Here is a 19,896-nt window from a genome sequence, read left to right on the forward strand (position 1 = left end):
AATTAAATAGAAATGTATTATTGTTGAAAAGTTTTGATTAATTTGAAAAGTTTAAAAAAAATTAAATTAATTAATGTTTTATCTATTTGATTTGTTTGATTTTGTTGGAAAAGTTTGATTGGTTCAATTAGTTTAATTTTTTTTTGATTTATTCGATTTTGATTAAATCGATTCAGTAGGTATGATTTTGAATCGATTACTTAATCCTAATTGTGACAACTATGTTTATTTGAGAGCTTCCAGAAAGAGAATTCATAGTTGTAATCAGCAGATGGATCTTTAACCTCTTCCCATCCGACTTTTGGTTTTTTGAGATATCGATGGTCACTCAGCCGGGCACGTGAGACCCCAACCTATTAATTCAGTACTTCCATCTTCATGAGAATTCTAAACGATGCCAAACGATCAACTTCCAAGAATTGAAATGCTTGAGGTTGGTTGTATTCTATTTTTCTTGGTGTTGCATTCTTGTTCCAAGAATTGAAATGAAATGCTTACTACTGGTTGTTGTCTCTTCTAATATTCCACTCCTGCTGAAAATCATTCTATGATAACCTTAAAATCTTCAAAAACTTAGTAAAAGAATAAACTACGTGGACTGAGATTGACATGGGAAAGCCAGGACGAAACTGCAGCATTGGAAGCAGCACAATGGGTTGGTGTAGGTTTTGTAGGTTTTGGGATTGCTAGGAAAAAGGCAGTGAATCGGATTCAGAGGGAGCAGTGTGAATTAGTGCCAGAGGCAACTGAAAAGCAATGAGATGGCACACAAGAAAAGATCAAAAACTGGTTTCAAAAATCAATCACCAAACCCAATGGCGAACTAGAGGGAGGGTTCATAGGTACCAACCATATCAATATAATAATATATCAATGTACCATTTAATTAAGAGGATAGCTACATCAGTGAATGCATCATGACATGAAGAGTTATTATATGCATGCTTCATTCAGCTCTATCTGTTTCGTTTCACTATTCTCAAATTTAATTGGCATCATACGGACAGCCCTATAGAATATCTACATCCACAAAGGAAACATTACTATAGAAGAGTTCAGCAGCCACCACTAGCTGGCTCAATTGAACTATGGAGACCATTACCCCTGAGCTTCATGCAGTGCTGCTCAGCATCTGCTTGAGAGCAAATAATTACAACTGCTAGGCCATTGTGGTGGGCCTCTTGCATGATGTTTACAGCGTTATCGAGCGTCATTCCTGGGATCACCTTCATTAGCACTTGGACTACGTACTCGTGCTTGTTGTAATTGTCGTTGTGCAATATCACACTATAAGGAGGAGCTGTTTTCCTAGATTTCCTGAAAAACAATGAAGACAATTGTTGTTGAACATATTGTAAGTTGGCCAGCCAAAAAACATTTTTCCTCAAAGAAAAAGCTGTTTGGGAAGAAAAGAAAAGAAAAGACTTTTGACAAAACCCATGGCATTATTAATATCTGAAGAGGGAACACGTTTTAATCCTACAATAGATAACCAATGGTGGTATAAGGGATCTACAAGGGTTCGGGCACAAAGGAAATTTGTTACATTAAAGATCACTAAGACTAGTTCATTATGATAGAAGGCAAAAGCCTCCATGCAAAAAGACTACTGCATTAGGACAAAAGCCTCCCGTGACTTACCCACTTTTAGAGTGTGTGGAGCCACCCTGGAAGGGCCGCTAAGGTGACTGCTTCACCTTTTGCCACAATTATGATAGAAGGCAAACTTTCTAAAAAATTCAAGAGCATGTTAATAGGGATGAATTAGATGAGAGAAATTGTCAAATGATGGAAGAAATTGACCATGCACCGTTTGATAATAAAACTGTAGAAGACAAATGTCATAAGATGCACTGTATCAAGACAGAAAGTGTTCAAACCAAATGGCACATGATTATTATAAATACCGATATTTTTGAGTTATATCTTCCTATGCATAAAGATTCTTTAATCTAAAGGAATGTAGCACCAAATAAGGGTGAATGAAGCTTCAACAAATATTGTCTTGAGGAGTACTAAGATTGACATCACTTATAGGACACCCTTCTCACCTAGGGTTTGCACAACTGGATTCAAAGTTTGTCGTGTTATTTGTAATTGTAGAGTTAAATGGTTCTCTCATCATTGTCAGAATCAAACACAAGCATGGTAGGGCACATGCCTACCAATTTTTTTTTTTTGAGAAATAACATCAGAAGAATAAGATGAATTAGATTAGAAAAATGTAAAATGATAATTGTGTTTTGTGATTTGATATATGCATCAAGTGTGCAGCTATTTAGATAATGCATATGACAATCATGAAGATCAAGGGCTCAAGGGCTAAAATCAAATGCAGCTCATGAAGCTTAAGAACATGATGATCAAGGAGATTGTGTTCAGGAACTTGGCTTGAATCGAGTTGCTGCATTGAAGCTCAGGGAGGATCTCAGTGGACTCAAGAGCTAAGGTTCAGATGGGTGTTGCTTGGATTAGGTAGATTCACTCAAGCACGGGAAGTAACTTGATGGACTTGAGGAGCCAAAGACATGAATAAGAGATTACATTGAGTAATTATAATCATTATTTTTTTTTTGTCTTTAGGCATGTAACATCTTGTAATGTTGTGATTGCCTAGGTAGTGGGTGAACTACCTAGGGCTTATGGTTGTGAAGCCTTTGACTATGGGCCAGCCTCCATATTTTGAAAAATGGCTCACTTTTGTATAGGCTCACAATGATGTGAAGGGGCAACTTTGAAGGGGCATGATTAGGACCCCCAAAGATTAGAAAATACAAGAAAAAAAGGGTGAAGAGGTATGCTTTGTGATCCACTAAGAAATGAGAACCATAAGTGTTGCCCAGTTAAAAGATCTGCACTCTTTGCAAACTCGATAAGCTAGGAACATCTTCTAAAGGTTGTATAGGATAAAATGCTCTAGAAGACTATATCCAAAGAGGAGATAAGTCAGCCACTACAGTAGATGAAAAGGTAATGACTATCAACTAATACCATCCTTGAGACTCATGTTTTGTGTTAAGTACTCTGATAACTTGTGAACTTAATTAAAGGTTATTTAACAATTTAGCAACTTAATTAGTTGCTCATGGATAGTATATACAGAGCAAACTATAGATATAGAAAAATAAATAAAGAGAGAAAGACAATATAGGAGTGAGATGGCCAACATCTTCATAGAGAAGAGTGAACCATCTGTAAAGTAGCATAGCTAAGACAGGATTGTCTAAGGCCAGAGAAAAGGAAAATGTTACCAAATATATGCTCAAAGGTTCCTAAACCTAAACCTAGATGTTCAGTTTAGTGATATTATGCAAAGAATAGGATTAATTACAATAATAAAGAATGATATAGTGTTTGCTCGGTCACTTTCCCATCTCGTCTCGGTGTTCTTTGCAAACCACATCACCGTGAAGATGGGTTCTTGTTGCCACATCTAAGCTATTGGCTCCAAATAGTTTGGCTTCTCTTCTAGAAACTCAAACTAAAGCCATGATCTAGCCACTAGACACTATCATCCAACTTACTTCCTCATCTTGGCCCTTGTAGTGCAACAAGAAAGCTCCACAAGACCACCTCCATTTGCACCGATGCTAAGGAGTGTTGAGGCTGCATTCAGGAGCAAGGGAGTCAATTGCACATAACTCCATTTAATTCCTCTGATCCTCCATACACTTCTTGCATTCGCACAGAACCACCGAAAGCAATCAAGAATGTATGTATAGGAACCCATGCTTTCGGTTATTTAGTTGTGTCAAGCACCTCATATCTTGCAACTTCTTTGTGCCGGTATTTCATACTGACATCTTTGAGATCCATCTTGCATCACATGGTCCATGGTGTCTTCTCCTAGGTGTCCTTGTCTCTTGTCCATGGTCCAGAGCAGCACCTACATGATTCTTTTGCTTCCCAGCTTCTTAACTCGAACTCTTCCTTGAGTACTACTGGAATCCATGAAATGATTACCATCTACCTCCGTTAACTTCACACCCCACTTCATCTGCTTATCAAATGACATCATCTACTACCTTCCTTGTGATGCTCCTAAGAGTCTTTTCCTCAACCTCTTCATGTTACATAGCACTTCCAAGAATTATTTTACCTCCCTCTGTTCCTTCTTTCAGTGTATATCATTATATCTAGTGAATATCTGAATAGAGAAAACATCTTGTTCTTAATTTGCTAGATTAAACAGGACCCTTGAGTGTTTTTATTTTTCCTCAGTTTATTGTATGTTGTCTTTAGAGAGAAGTTCACTTGAGAAATTGATTCCTCTGATTTCTCTTCATTCTCATTTCATGTCATTCCTCTCTTTTTTCTTCTCTCTTCATCAATGTGGTTACTTGAGACAAGACATTGATGGCTGTGTGTTGATGTGAGTTTGAAGGGATCATGGCTGTGTTATATTAACTTCTTAAGTTTTATGTCACTTGCGTATGCGCCAAGTTTTAAAATTTTAAAGCATGTTAGAATTTATGTGAACGATAAGACTTTAGTACTATATAGTGTCATGCAGATACATTTTGATATTTAATTAAATTATTAATAATATTAACTTTTTATTATAATTAATTATTTTACTTAATAATTAATTAGATTGCTAATATATGTTTGTTCTTCTATTTATAATTATTAATTAATTTAATCACCTTAGTCTTAATTAAATATGCTTGCAGCAATTAAGATTTAATTATATATTTCTTTCCTTTCATAATGATTTACACTTATAGTTTATTTAATTTTTGTCATTAGAATATTATAATGAGCAATGAGAAAGTGAGTCTTTCCCTGGTCCTTTATAAACCAATAGACATTTTCTGCTTTTATTTTTGTTACACTATAATCATATCTTAGTTTACATTTTAAAGTTCATGTATTATAACAGAAAGTATCTACTTCAACTCAAAGGAGTGTTAGAAGTGTTAATTGTGTATTATAAATCTTATGTAGCGGGCTTAGCCATACATAAATACCTTAGGGTTAGTCTTATGTCTAGAATCTTGTATATATGTTATGGTCTCTGATGAGTACAAGTAATACAAATTTATTTCCTCAAATTTTACATAATTACTAATTGGATCCATCAACATCTCTTCCCTGCCTGTATTGGCGAGCACAAGCTGAGACTGAAATATGCAGCAGAATTTCAAACCCAGCAAAGGAGAACTTAGTGCAATTAAATAAAAACATGAAATAATAGGAGTGAACTGTTAAGGAGCATCTCATCTATTGCTTCTTAGGCTGAACAATGACCCAATTCCTTAGTTCAATTAGTTTACATGCATGTTCAGTATTCAAATACAAGAAATACAAGGAAGAAATTGAGTCGGATAAATCCTCCCTCCATCAAGCATTACCAACAATGATTTGCCTAGTGAGGTATCTGGTTGTGGTATGCATAGTGGAATCAGAAGTCACAAGGGATATTGTATGAGGGTCTCAACTTTCAAATAACTTAAATTGATCAAGTTCTATGCGACCGTTAACTAATATCCTGAACCAAATAGCACGGAAGAGATCAATTCTTGACTTTATCCACCTCGAATGCGTTAAACCTCCTAAACCATTGTGATTTTAATGAGCTAATTTTCAAACAATATTTCCTCTAAAAAATGGAGTATACCATCTGTCTAGTGGCACAAACTATACTTTGGTTAATATTATTTGACAAATTAGAAGTAGAAAGGTGAATTTGTAAATGTTAATTTTGCCAACAGTTAAGATTGACAAGATTATTAGGAGAGAAAAAAAATACATTATTCAAAGATGCACACACATTACAAGGAAAAAATGTAAAGAACAACAGAACAAGTTACAGACAACCATAAAATTTTCAGAAAAATGAATGTATAATGAACTTCCACAATAAAGAACCAGGAAGTGTTAAATAGAAGTTTTTAAAGAGAAAAATGTATAAATTGTAGGATTGTTAATAGTAACATGTATTATAGTTTTGATCAGTTGGCATTAAAATAGCAGTGATCCATTGCCCGTTGAAAAAAAATCATGGTTTGAAGTGACAGTGAGGAAAATCTCAAACATAGTTAATGCTTGGTGTCTTTATGTTCTTAATGAATGTACAATTAACAAATGATCAAGCTAGAGGAGATAGTTGAGTGTATGATGTTGAATGTGAGAAGAGTGCACACAATAGAATGAACCTACATAAAATAAGACATTGTAAATCAAAGGTAAATACTCAAAGTGCATACTTTATATCAAATTCAGATTCGCGACTAGGTGTAGTCTTCTCTATTGTTGGCTTATCCAACAAGCCACCTCCTCTTCCAGGTCCACTCATTGATATTGCCATAAGAATACCATGGTTTGCACAAGGGCCTCTATGTTGAGACAGCTTATCTCCTGCATATGAACACATCATTAGTGCACGTCCAATGTAACATAGTAACATATACAAGGCCATAAGTATGCTAATTAGAATTTCTTGACTCCAACCATGTAGTAATTATAATTTGTAGCCTTCTTTCGATCATAAGTACCTCAATTTCACTGTAGTTGGAGGTAATGAAAGGTAGCAGGAGACATTTTGATCGATCATTTTTGGAAATTGCTTTTAAAATGTCTATTTGAAAATGGTTTTGAAAAATTATAGTGGAATGTATCTAAAAATAGTTTTGAAACATAATAGTGGAACCTATTTGATGATAAATAAAGTTTTCAAAAATCAAATTGATACAAAGTTTGGATTGAAAAATTAGGGGTTTCAAAGGGTTAAGCCTTTTCAACTTTGTGTTACTCTTTAAAAATAAAAAATATTTTCCTATAAATCTGTTTTCCTTGACAGATTGACATGATTAATGTCTATACTAAATTTCTTATTTTTTTCATAGAATATAAAACTATCTATGAATTATCAAATACGAACTGTTGGAGAGCACAAAACTCAATCAAGTGAGTTAGAATGTTTTAGTTGATTAGATTCTATCTAAAACTATCTCAGAAATGTTTCAGTCCGGTTTCCAATATTCAGTCACCACACAAGTTTATTCAACCTTCAAAACTCCCAGGCATTCAGGTATGTGTTCATGGGGGACCTTACTAAGGAAGAGATATTTCCTTTATGGGAGAAACTTCCTTTGAGAAGGGGAAAATTAATAAAAGACAAAGTTTATGGTTATTATATTTACTTCAGATCTGTGTACAGATAAATAAGTATAATAATGTCTTAGGATAGTAGGTTCTAGTATACAGCATATCAATTGGTTGAATTGATAGTGGTAGGCTGTAGATATATATAGAACACTACTCTTAACTATTCCTAGTCAAACTTTAATATACAAAGGCAATATTAATACGTTGAGACTAGCATGTAGGTCAACTGATGACTTAATCTCATAAGTCATGGATATAAGATATCAAGTTGACACATGAATATATATTAAAGAATATGTACTGAATTGATCCGTCATGAGAATGTTTGATGGATCGTTATATGTCATAAACATTCTCATAGTGATTATTAGTATAAATAGTCTTTAGACTTGAAATCAATACGGTTCCCTACATAAGGAGTTGTGTACTTTAGTATCGACAAATGTCATCTGTAACAAGATGGACTATAAAGTCGATCACTGGGTATGCAATAAGTTATACGGAGGGATGTGAGTGATGTAGATGAGATCTATCCCTTCCATATGACAGAAGTGATATCTGTGGGCCCTTGATTAAGTATGACTACTAAAATGCATGACCATGTTCAAATAAGTCAATATGAGATTTTGAGCTCATTTGGTTAAGTGAGTCTACTTACAGATCAAGAAACACAAAGATTAATAAGGGGATGACACGGTCTATGCCTCATGAATCAATCTAGATATCGATAATAGAAGGACTAAGTTATACCAGAAAGGTTAGGTCGGATCTCAACATTCTCATCACTTGGGTAGTAATGATGCATTGCTAGATATCACTCATTGCTTATGTATCTAAAATATTATTTTAGATACATTGCCAACGTTATGAGAACCTATTGGGTCACACACAAAGAACATATTGATTTGGAGATGAATTTATTTTAGTTTGACTAAAATATGATGGACCCTAAGATTATAGGGTTAAGTCTAATTCGAGTTAAACTCATTAAGAGTTAGACTCAAATGAATCCAACTATTGGATTATTAGATTGAGTCTAATCCGAATTAGACTCGTTGGATTAGATTCAACCACTAAAGAGGATTAATGTCCATTAATAGAAATTAATGGAGCATTGATGAAAAAGAGAGCAAAAGATAAAAACCTTTTATATTCATTGGATGACCATTTGTATTCATTGGATGACCTTTTGTATTCATTGGATGAGTACAAAATGTCATTTTTTATGCATTTGGTGAATGATCACTTCTACTCTCCTCTTCTTCTCCTCTTGGCCAAACCATCCAAGTTGCTAGCACAATGAAAATGGTTCTTCTCCGAAGGTTGAGTTCGTGCAACGAACGAAGGACGTGTTCGTGTGGATATCGAAAAGGCGCGACCATTCTGATCATGTTGAGATTTACCGAATCAAGTTATTGTCGGGATTGTTCCGTTCATGCAACAAAGGTGACAACTCGATCAAACATGTATACTATATTCGCATGGATCTCTAGAGGGATCAATTTTATTCCACTACGTTTATTTATTATTTTTAGCAAAAGATCCCTACAATGGTATTAGAGCCGCTTACGAATGCGTATATATCATTTTAATTCTGTTTCATATGTGATATAGATAACGAGCATGTGTTTATTATGATTTGCATGATTGTATGAGTGGTTTTATTGAGCAAACATTTTATGTTGATTCAAACTAAAGGATTGTAGCATCTTCATACATAATGAAACGTGTGCTATAGTCCGATTTGGTTTAACAAATCTTTCAAGACCTTATGAGCGGGACCGCCGTAAGCTTACGGTTCATAAATCATTGTTTAGAATCATAATAAAAATATATTGTAGTGCATGTTTAAGATCTATTACGAATGATGTATGCCATGGTGCATGGTTATGATCCTTTTTACCCAATGTGATTGGATTATATATGTGCATGCATGTTGTAATTCATAATACAGCCTGCGTGTCGTGTCTTTTACCTTTATACTTCTAGTTGTAAAATTAGACTCCCCTCAAATATAACTCGAGATTTTTTAAAATTTGTAATGTACAATTAAGAATAATACTAGTTTATTGGACGACAATGGAAAGGGAGGAGGCTAACAACACACAACAACTAAGGAAGCACTTGGAGAAGATGCAATTCTCTAGGTTAATCTTTTGATTTTCTCATTGACTTGAGAAGATCGTAGTAGACAAGCCATAACCATGTCACGTTTCTAATTATGCATATATGTTAATGTGTGTCATGTTTGTATATGATGCATGTTTAATTAGCAGTATTATGATAATTAGGTCATTTGTATATACCTACCAAAGTTTGATACTCACTTTTACCTTGATTAATTGTAGACATGTTTACCAAAGCAAAGTGACTCAATTTATCTTGGTAGAGTGTGACAGGACAATTGTGATATCCAAATATTGAACTTTAAGTGAGACTTAACTAAGTTGCCTCAATTGGATTAAGAACTTAGAGACATATCCCATGCGTTGGGCAAACGAATAAATAGTCTTATTCACCTAACTATATAAGAGTTACATACAATGTAATTGGTACACATTACCTATCTAAATTATACGAGTCTTGGGCGATTAGCCAAAGCTAACTCAAAATGAGTTATAATATGGATCTTGCCCTATTTAAATGTCATTGTTATTGGGTTTGGAGCTAGTAGTGTGGATAAACTTCGATTGCCCACATCCATGACTTGCTCCTACCAAGCTTTATAGTTCAATGGAAGAATCATTTAATTAAAAGTCTAATTAAATGATTTAAATATGATACTTATTTTTGTATTTCTTATTGTAGATCACCATGTCGTCAAATACGTCTAATACTTTCTTTCTGCGATCTATCCTTGATAATGACAAGATTAATGAAGTTAATTTCTTGGATTGGTAAAAAACTTGAGAATTGTTCTCAAGCAAGAACAAAAACTGTACGTTCTAAAGCAACCTATTTCTGAAGCACCCACCACTATGACTACTCATGCTGATAAAGATGCTTATAAGAAGTATCTAGATAATGCATTGGATGTGTCATGCCTTATGCTTGCCACCATGAACTCTGAGCTTCAAAAATAATATGAGAATATGGATGCTCACGATATGGTTGAACATCTTAGACAATTATATCAGGGGCAGACAAGACACGAGAGATTTGAGATATCTAAAACTCTATTTCAATGCAATATGCAAGAAGGAAGTCTCATAGGAACTCATGTACTTAAAGTGATTGGGTACGTTGAGAACCTTGAAAGATTAAGATTTCCATTAGGCCAAGAATTGACCACTGACCTTGTTCTGCAATCGTTGTCAGAAGGCTATAGTTAATTTATAATGAACTATAATATGAATGAAATTGACAAGCCGTTGCCTGAGATATTAAGCATGCTGAGAACTATTGAACTCAATCTTAAGAAGACTAAGCCTAATATCATATTGATGGTGCAAAAAGGACAAAGGCAAATGGTAGTCCAAAGATAAGGGTAAAACATAAACCAAAGGCAAACCCAAATCTTATGCATTGAAACCTGAAGGCGGGGTGCCTAAGGAAGGAACATGCTTTCACTATGGTGAGACCAGACATTGGAAGAAAAACTGCCAAATATATCTGGAGGAAGTTAAAAAGAAGAAAAGTGAGACTTCTACCTCAAGTATATATATTATAAAAGTCAATCTATCTATTTTTTTCTTCATAGATATTAGATACCAGTTGTGTATCTCATATTTGTACTAATGTGCAAAGCCTAATAAAGACTAGATCGTTAACAAAGGGTGAAGTGAACTACGAGTAAGCAATGGTGCAAGAGTTGCTGCTATAGCTGTAGGAATATATTTCTTATTTTTGCCCATTGGGCTTATTTTGGAATTAGAAGAGTGCATTATATTCCTGTCTTAACTAAGAAAATTATCTCTATTTCTTATTTGGTCAAGAAAAGTTTCTCATTCATAATAAAGGACAAATGTTATTTTTTTCATTTAAATGATATGTTCTATTGTAGTGCACTTCTTATGAATGGACTCTATGTTCTAGACTTTGAAAACTTAATCTATAACATAAATATCAAATGGTTCAAACATAATAATTTAAACTAAACATATCTCTAGCATTGTCGCTTAGATCACATAAATGAGAATAGCCTATCACAACTCCATAAGGATGGACTTTTAGACTCATTTGATTTTGAATCATATGAGATATGCGAATCTTTTCTTTAAGGCAAGATGACAAAAACTCTTTTTTGTAGGGAATCCTATGCGACAAACAATAAAATTTGCTGTGGAAATAGGGTCCCAATGAGTAATCTATACGAAAGAAAACTCATACGAAGTTCGATTTATCTATCTAATAGATCTATACTTTTGAAACGTGCCCTTCGCTTATCCTGCTCGTTCTCGGTTCGTCGGATCTCTTGCACGTTCAAGCATTCATGCCTCTATGCATATCCACATGAACACGATCACAAGCTTTGAAGAAGAATCGCCTTTGTAGTGCTAGCCACACAAGGAGATTTTGCCACAATAAGGAGGAAGGAAAGGAGTGTTCAGTCAAGAGGGAGAAGATAGCTCAAATGCCTTGTGCACCTTTGAAAAATATTAAAAAAATCTTTTATATTCATCTCATAAATATGAAAGGTTTTTACCTCTTTAGCTTCCCCATATTAAAGTCAATTAAAACTCAAATAGAGCATATGTTTCTCAGGTTGACTCTTCATATTCTCTTCATCCAATGAAGAGAAAAATCCTTGGTCTTCCTCTATTATTAATTCATTAATCATTTTAATGAATCAATATCTCATTTAAATTTGGTTGAGTCTAATCTAAATGAGTCTAACTTAAATTAGACTCAATCCCATAATCCAATTGGATTCACTTGAGTCTAACTCAATTAATCCAATTCGGATCATATTTTAGTCAAACTAAAATCAATCAATCTCCGAAGCATTATGTCATTTGTGTGTGACCCAATAGGTTCTCATAACGTTGATAATGTGTTTAAATCGCTTTAGACACATAAACAATGAGCGACATCTAGCAATGCATCATTGTTATCCAAGTGACAAGAAAGTTGAGATCCGACCTAACTTTTTCGTGGCTACTATAATGTATGATGATGTCCTTCTATCATCGATATCTAGATTGATCAATGAGGCATAGACCATATCATCTTCGATATTAATTTTTATATTTCTTGATCCTCAAATAGACTCACTCAAGCAAATCATGAGCTCAATATCTCATATTCACTCATTTGAACATAACTATGTATTTAGTAGTCCTATTCGATTAAGGGGCCCACAGATATCACTTCTGTCATATGGGAGGAATAGATCTCATCTACATCACTCACATCCCTATACATAATTCATTGCATACCCAGTGATCTCTTTTATAATCCACCTTGTTACAGGTGATGTTTAATGATACCAAAGTGCATAACTCCTTATGTAGGGAACCGTAGTGACTTCAGGTCTAAGGACTAATTATACCAATAGTCATATGAAAAAATTTATGACACTCATATAACGATCTATGAAACTTTCTTATGGCTGATCAATTTAGTATATATTCTCTAATATATTATGTGTCAACGTGATATCACATATTCATGACTTGTGAGATCAAGTAATCAATTGACTTACATATTAATCTCAATGCATTAATATTATCCTTGAATATTAATATTTGACTTGGAATAGTTAAGAGTAGTGTTCTTTACATCATCTCACTATCAATTCAACTAATTGATATGATGTATATTAGAATATACTACTAAAGGACATTATTATATTTAGTCATTTGGCTTAAACATGAAGTAAATATAATAACCAAACTTTGCCTTTATTAATAATAGAATATGATACAAAAGTGTTATATTTGAGAGGTGTCCTAAGGCAATCGCCTTACGATTATACTATTTATTGGATAAATAACAATTCACTATTTGAGTGCACATTCTTTATATGTTTGATTGGATCTTAAACTCATTTAATGAATGTTGTAGTATGATTCATAACATGAGAGAATTTGTGATTGGATCACACTAGTGAGCATCTCTACATGTGTAATTATGAATGTATTGAAATTATCATAGTCGAGGAATTGATGAGCATGGACGTCATCGATTCTGTTAAAACTAACATATTTTGAACTCCTTGGTTAACCAAGCAGTCGATCTTGCTGGCTGAAGACATTGGATGTTGAGAGTTAAACGTGGATGCTAGTTAAAGGTAACTAGTTCATTAGAGTAACCTGTTATGAGACTTTATATGGTTTTATACATATGTCAATGAAGATCTTAGTGCAACTTAAGTGTAAGTTTCCTTGGACTTACAGTATTCAAGTCACCTTGGTTATGGAGGCTTATACTTTGACATCTTAAATAAACATCTCCGAGGAGGTGTGGACCCGAGATGATTGGGTATAAGTCAAAGTGTCCGAAGGTGTTTGAATAGTCCGCAGAGGATTCACCGCTCCTTAAAAAGGAGGCGTATACTTGCGGTCGCTTGTTAGGATTGTTACTAAAAGTCTTTGGCCAAAGCAGCACATGTCAAGAGTATAATACTCTTGGACACATGTACAAGTAACTTGAATCCACAGGACAAGAAAATAAGCTTGGGCTAGGTGTCACGTAGTCAGCCTAGTGGGGACTGACACACATAGACCATGTCCTGAACCAAATGGTATAAGACGGTGAAAGGAACGAGGCACGTTTCATTTTAGCTGCTGAAGGATTTAGAAATATTCTGGAATCAATCGTTGATTTTTTTATCAATTGGGGATCATGATGTACTACTAGGTGTCACTCATGATCGTTCCATAATTAATGATTAATTACGGACGACCAACATAACTGGGAACCTATTGAGTCACACGCACTACAATTTCTCTGAAAAGACTTAAAATGAGTTTGAGAATTAGATTCTCAGAATAACAGAAATAAAGTCTGATTGGACTGGATAAAGAACAAAATGATGGAATTCATCTTATGAAGATAAAATAAACGAAACTAATTTCATTCAAATCAGAGGTCGTTTGGTTATTGAACCAAATGATTCGATTTTGAATCAAATTAAACCAACTTAGTTTGGTTCATGATGGAAGAGATTTTGGTAGAACGGAAGTAATGAGGAGCTTCATCTTGTGAAGACGAAATAAACAAAACTGATTTGGATCAAATCGAAGGTCGTTTGGTTAGTGAACCAAGCGATTTAGTTTTAAACTTAGTTTGTTACAGTACTCTGTCTGATTTGCTACAGTAATCAAACTGGTTCGCTACAGTAAACCTACAAACCTGATTTAGGTTTTATTCTTTGATTTTCTTCGGCCTTGCCCACACCATACAAAACTCCTCTTCCACCGCGACAAAAATAGAGGGTCGTGATTTTCCTCCTAAAAATCATGACCGCCACCTCTCTTCTCCGCCTGCCGACCGTTGGAGAAGCACGATCGCCAAACCCTAGGCCGAGAGCAAAGACATAGGTGTCGTCCTTAGCTTCGACCATCCACTTGGAGAAGAGCGTCGTGCTCCCCTGCTCGGCCTGTTTCCGTCGGCCTGAGGTTTCCTCCTCCATGTGAATGTCGCCGGCTTGAGGTTTCCTCCTTCACGTGAATGTCGAACGCTGCGCGAATGCTGCTGGCAGAGCCTCTCTTCTCGATCGTGGGCAGCGGCGCATTGCAGTGCCCAGACGACGTGAACACTGGCTGTGGTGGTTGGTGGTGGAGGGTAACTGAGAAAGATTGACGTTTTCTCCTTTTTCGTTGTTTGCTGTTATTGGGACGGATTAGGGTTCAACTGGCAGATTGTTTGTCGGCGTGGAGTTATTGCCGGAGCGGAGCCGCCACCGCGTCAATATCAGAGTTGCCATCGGATTGGATTAGGGTTTTATCGTCGAAACTCTTTACAATTGTTAGAAATTATCCCAAAAGCATGGATGCTTCTGTTGGAAAATTAGTTTCCATAATCAATATATTCAAAAGGGAAAGGATGACTATTTCACAAAATAGACCGTCGTATATCAATTTCTCAAGTGAATGAGAAATTAATATCTAATGAATGGTTGATTGGACAAGACTAAATTTGGTGCATGTTGTAAGTACAGTGAGCAAATTTCTTTCAAATCCCAATAGAAAACATTGGGATGTAGTTAAATGGATTTTTAGATACTTGAGAAATACTGTAGACAATGGTATCATGTTCAATAGACAATAGAGTGATCTTTCAGTTGTGGGATATGTAAATGTAAACTATGCAAGAGATTTGAATGATAGAAGGTCTGCCACAAGATATGTGTTCGCTCTTGTGAGAGAACCCATTTGTTGAAAGTCCATGGTACAACTCATATAGTTGCATTATCCACTACTAAGTTGGAGTACATGACAATAGTTGAAGTCGCTAAGGAAGCATTATGGCTTAAAGGGTTGGTCAAAGAACTAAGTGTTCAAAAAGGTGGAGTTCAGTTGTATTATGATAGTTAGAGTGCTATTTATTTGATAAAAAATCAGGTGTATCATGCAAGAACCAAACATATAGATATAAGATTTCATAAGATCATGAAGTTGATTTCTTCTGGTGAAATATTACTTGAGAAAGTCCACACTTTTGAAAATATAAGATACATATTAACAAAGCCTATTACTGCTTTAAACTTGATCAATTTCTCTAGTTGCTAGATGGGATGCACCTCAACTCAATGTCTCTAGTGAAGTTCTTAGAGTGTATTTTTTCTCTTAAGGGGGTGGATATTCGCCAAGGTGGAGATTATTGGAGTATGTGGCTCATATCTAGTTAAGAAAGAGACGCTGGTTAGTTGAGGATGCGAATGTTATAGGGATATTTGTGACTTAAATATTTCTATATGTCTAGGGTTATATAAATATAGAAGATGCAATCCTAATTGATTATCTAGTGAAAATTTTTCCCTCACTCCCATAGATGTAGGTACATCACCGAACCACGTAAATCTCTGTGTTATTATCTCTCGTTTTTCTTTTTGATTACTTCATAGTTTTGTTATAATTGCCGCACTATTTCAACAATCCAACTATTATCATGCAACAAAAGCTCATTTTTGCTTTTCACATCAATAATCAATTGATAATTTACTATCAATCGATCGCTAGTAGACTCAGTCACAAATTGAACTATTTTATTCATTGGCTCTTTGACCCTAATTGATAGATGTCTATTGTTAGTTGACAACTCAAATCACAAACTTTAAAAACTTTAGGGTATTGAATTTCTTAGACCACCAATTAATTGAACTTTAATACAAATTGATAGTAACCTTGCCTACGACCACCACTAAGGTTGAGTCTATGTATTTAAGTTCTACTCTCATCCACAATGCTACAAGTCACTCAGCACACAATTCGTTAGTCTTACTTGTAATTTAACTTAGTCCCTTAGTGCGCATGAGCCCTCGAATTCTTCACTAGTTCTCTTCTTTTGAATCTTATCTCAACTATCTTGTTGAAAATTTGAATGGAAATAAAAGGTGGTGGAAGGAGGAAGCTCCTTTGTGAATGGGAATATAATCCCACATTGGAAGTTTCAAGGTAAAGTTGTTGGTTTATATTGTGTCACAAGTATTAATGTTGTGAACAAATGCTTAGGGTGCAAATCTAGGGCCCAGATTGCACTATTCATAAGCAATTTGTGTGCGAGCGCAACCTGTGCGTGTCGAATGTCAGACCGGTCAGGGCAAAATTTGCCCAAGCGAATAAACCAATATTTTGCCACATGGAAATATTATATTTTGCTCAAATTAACGTTCATACATAAATGCAATGCATGAACGTTATGTTAAATGCATAAACGTATGCATGAATGGAGGTTATTGGCATGTAAACGTACATGTAGAGACTCTATATAAGAGTCCAAATCTTGAGCAAATAAAATCATCTAGAGAAGCCACCACCACTCTCCCATCTCTCTCACTCGTGTTAGCATTCAGGTACACCTTAGTTCGCCGCGATCTACCTGTGCTTGGTAGACAGCGCGGTTCTGTCATTGTATCCTGGGAAACAGACGTCCGTCGTAACCTCTAAGCACCGCCGGAGGGGACGAATCTGTTTTAAGGAAACTGCGTTGAACGCAGGCCTCGACTCGGCTCTCGGCACTCGGCATCTCGCCCGATTCGACACTCGACGACTCAATCATTTGGTTGATTTAGCACTGGTAATCGGGACACACCAACCCCTGTTGGCAGCTTGAAATTATCAGTTCGAGTCATCTCTACAGATAAGTTGAATTGTATTGTAATTCAATAAAATATAAATCTCTCCGGCAAAGATTGTCCAACAATCTTAAAATAGATCGGTTCTATTGAGATGGCCACAGACAACGTTGAGGTGCAACAGACTCAACTTGTGACTGCCCCCTCCGCCCCGATTGGTAATGTTCCAATCGCTCATGGGGAAAGACCAGAGAAGTTCACTGGGTTGAACTTCAAGCGTTGGCAACAGAAGATGCTCTTCTATCTGACCACGCTAAATCTGGCTTGATTCTTGACTGAGGAACCTCCCAAGCATGTTAAGGATGCAACTGTAGTGGAAGCTTGGAATCATTCTGAGTTTCTATGCAGAAACTACATCCTCAATGGCCTTGCCGACTCTATATACGCTGTGTATAGCATGAAGAGAACGGCTAAGGAGCTGTGGGAGTCCCTGGACAAGAAGTATAAGACGGAGGATGCAGGGGCTAAGAAATTCATTGTGGGTCGATTCCTGGACTACAAGATGGTTGACTCCAAGACGGTAATCAGCCAAGTCCAGGAGCTTCAGGTGATCCTGCATGAGATCCACTAAGAAGACATGATACTCAGTGAGACCTTCCAAGTGGCAGCGATCATAGAGAAACTCCCTCCCAGCTGGAAGGACTTCAAGAATTACCAAAAGCATAAGCGAAAGGAGATGAATGTAGAGGACCTTATTGTCCGACTCCGAATCGAGGAAGATAATAAAAGTTTCGAAAGAAAGATGTTCTCTCAGGCTACTGAAAAAGCCAACGTGCTCGAGCATGGTCAAAGCTCGAAACGGAAGAATTCTAAGTCTTCTAAAATTGGACCCAGAGGAGGCGTATCCAAGAAGAAGTTCTCTGGGAAATGCTTCAACTGTGACCGAGTCGGTCACAAATCTTCAGAATGCAGAAAGCCGAAGAAGAAGCAGGAGGCCAACTTGAACGAGGGACTAGAGGTGGACGACCTCTGTGCGGTGATCACTGAGTTGAACTTGGTATGTTCAAACCCTCGACAATGGTGGATAGACACTGGTGCTACCAGACATGTCTGCTGCAACAAGGAGCTGCTCCACAACTTTGAAGAAGTCAAAGGGGAGAAGCTGTACATGGGGAACTCAACAACCTCGGACGTAATGGGCCAAGGAAAGGTGGTGCTGAAGATGACCTCTGGCAAGGAGCTCACTCTGAACAATGTGCTATATGTTCCGGAGGTTCGGAAGAATCTGGTCTCCGGATCACTTTTAAGCAAGCATGGTTTTCGCATTGTATGTGAGTCGGATAGAGTTGTTCTATCCAAGAATGGAGTGTTTGTAGGAAAGGGTTATGTAACTGATGGGCTGTTTAAGCTCAGTGTAATAGCTATTCGGCCAAAAATTAATAAGAATGAAAGCTCTTCCACCTATATGCTTGAGTCTTCATGTTTGTGGCATGGTAGACTAGGACATGTTAACTACGATGTACTGCGTAGATTAATTAACATGCAAAGCATACCTACATTCCACCTTGACCCGAAACACAAATGTGAGATTTGTGTTGAAGCGAAAATGATAAGGTCATCCTTTCAACATGTTGAAAGAAGTAGTGAACCACTCTGCCTAATCCACACCGATGTATGTGACCTTAAAGGTACACCAACACGTGGTGGGAATAAATACTTCATCACTTTTATAGACGATAACACAAAGTATTGTTATGTGTATCTTCTCAAAAGTAAAGATGAAGCTATAGAGAAATTTGTTCTCTATAAAAATGAGGTTGAAAACCAACTTAATAAGAAGATTAAGGTGGTTCGAAGTGATCGAGGTGGTGAATATGTATCACCATTCGCCGAGTTGTGTGTTGAACATGGAATCAGACACGAAACAACAGCTCCTTATACTCCTCAGCAAAATGGTGTTGCTGAGAGAAAGAATCGTACTCTAAAAGAGATGACGAATGCTCTTCTATTGAGCTCTGGAGTACCAGAGTACATGTGGGGGGAAGCTGTGTTAACGGCTAACTATCTTTTAAATAAGGTTCCCCGAAAGAAAATTGAGAAGAGCCCTTATGAGTTATGGAAAGGAAGACAACCATCCTATAAATATTTACGAGTGTGGGGGTGTGATAAACTAGGGTTTCATGGTATTTTGTTGGTTAAATTTGGATTTTGTATGAACAATTAATTGTTTTAATCAACATAATTGAATTGCATTTGTGATGTGGTATATTTTCAGATGGTTGATTTAATTTCTATAATTTTGATGGTTAATTTGGTATTAATTGATTTTAATCTTTGTAGGACTCGAGTGGAACCAAGATCGAGCCAAATTGAGTCCGAGTTCAACCAAAATTGATCAATTCTATGGACTGAGATTTCATGATCAAGATTCATGTTGATTGGGTCGAAATCGGAGTCGAATTGGAGTGGAATTGGGTTTGATCAGGGCTGAACCAGATTGATTTGGAGTGAACCGGTGCTGAACAGGAGTGAACCGGAGCCAAACCGCAGCTGAACCGGCTGATTTCGAATCCCAGTTATAACGAGAAGAAACACTGTAGCGCTGG

At 36.1% G+C, this 19,896-nt stretch overlaps 1 protein-coding gene across 1 annotated transcript in view; it reads right to left on the reverse strand.

Moving 5' to 3' along the window:
- Positions 1-829: 829 nt before the first annotated feature.
- LOC141836365 (ATP-dependent Clp protease adapter protein CLPS1, chloroplastic) overlaps positions 830-19,896 on the reverse strand; it is a 22,825-nt gene continuing 3,758 nt past the window's right edge. Inside the window, exons 2-3 of the mRNA XM_074723833.1 lie at positions 6,210-6,360; positions 830-1,317 (exon numbers count right to left, since the gene is read on the reverse strand). Coding sequence (XP_074579934.1) covers positions 1,056-1,317; positions 6,210-6,360 — 413 coding nt within the window. The 3' untranslated portion in view covers positions 830-1,055. The remainder of the gene's footprint in view (positions 1,318-6,209; positions 6,361-19,896) is intronic.

This window comes from Curcuma longa, chromosome 10, assembly GCF_044706935.1.
Source record: "Curcuma longa cultivar G26 ecotype Majalengka, Jawa Barat chromosome 10, ITB_CL_G26_1.1, whole genome shotgun sequence".
NCBI lineage: Eukaryota > Viridiplantae > Streptophyta > Magnoliopsida > Zingiberales > Zingiberaceae > Curcuma > Curcuma longa.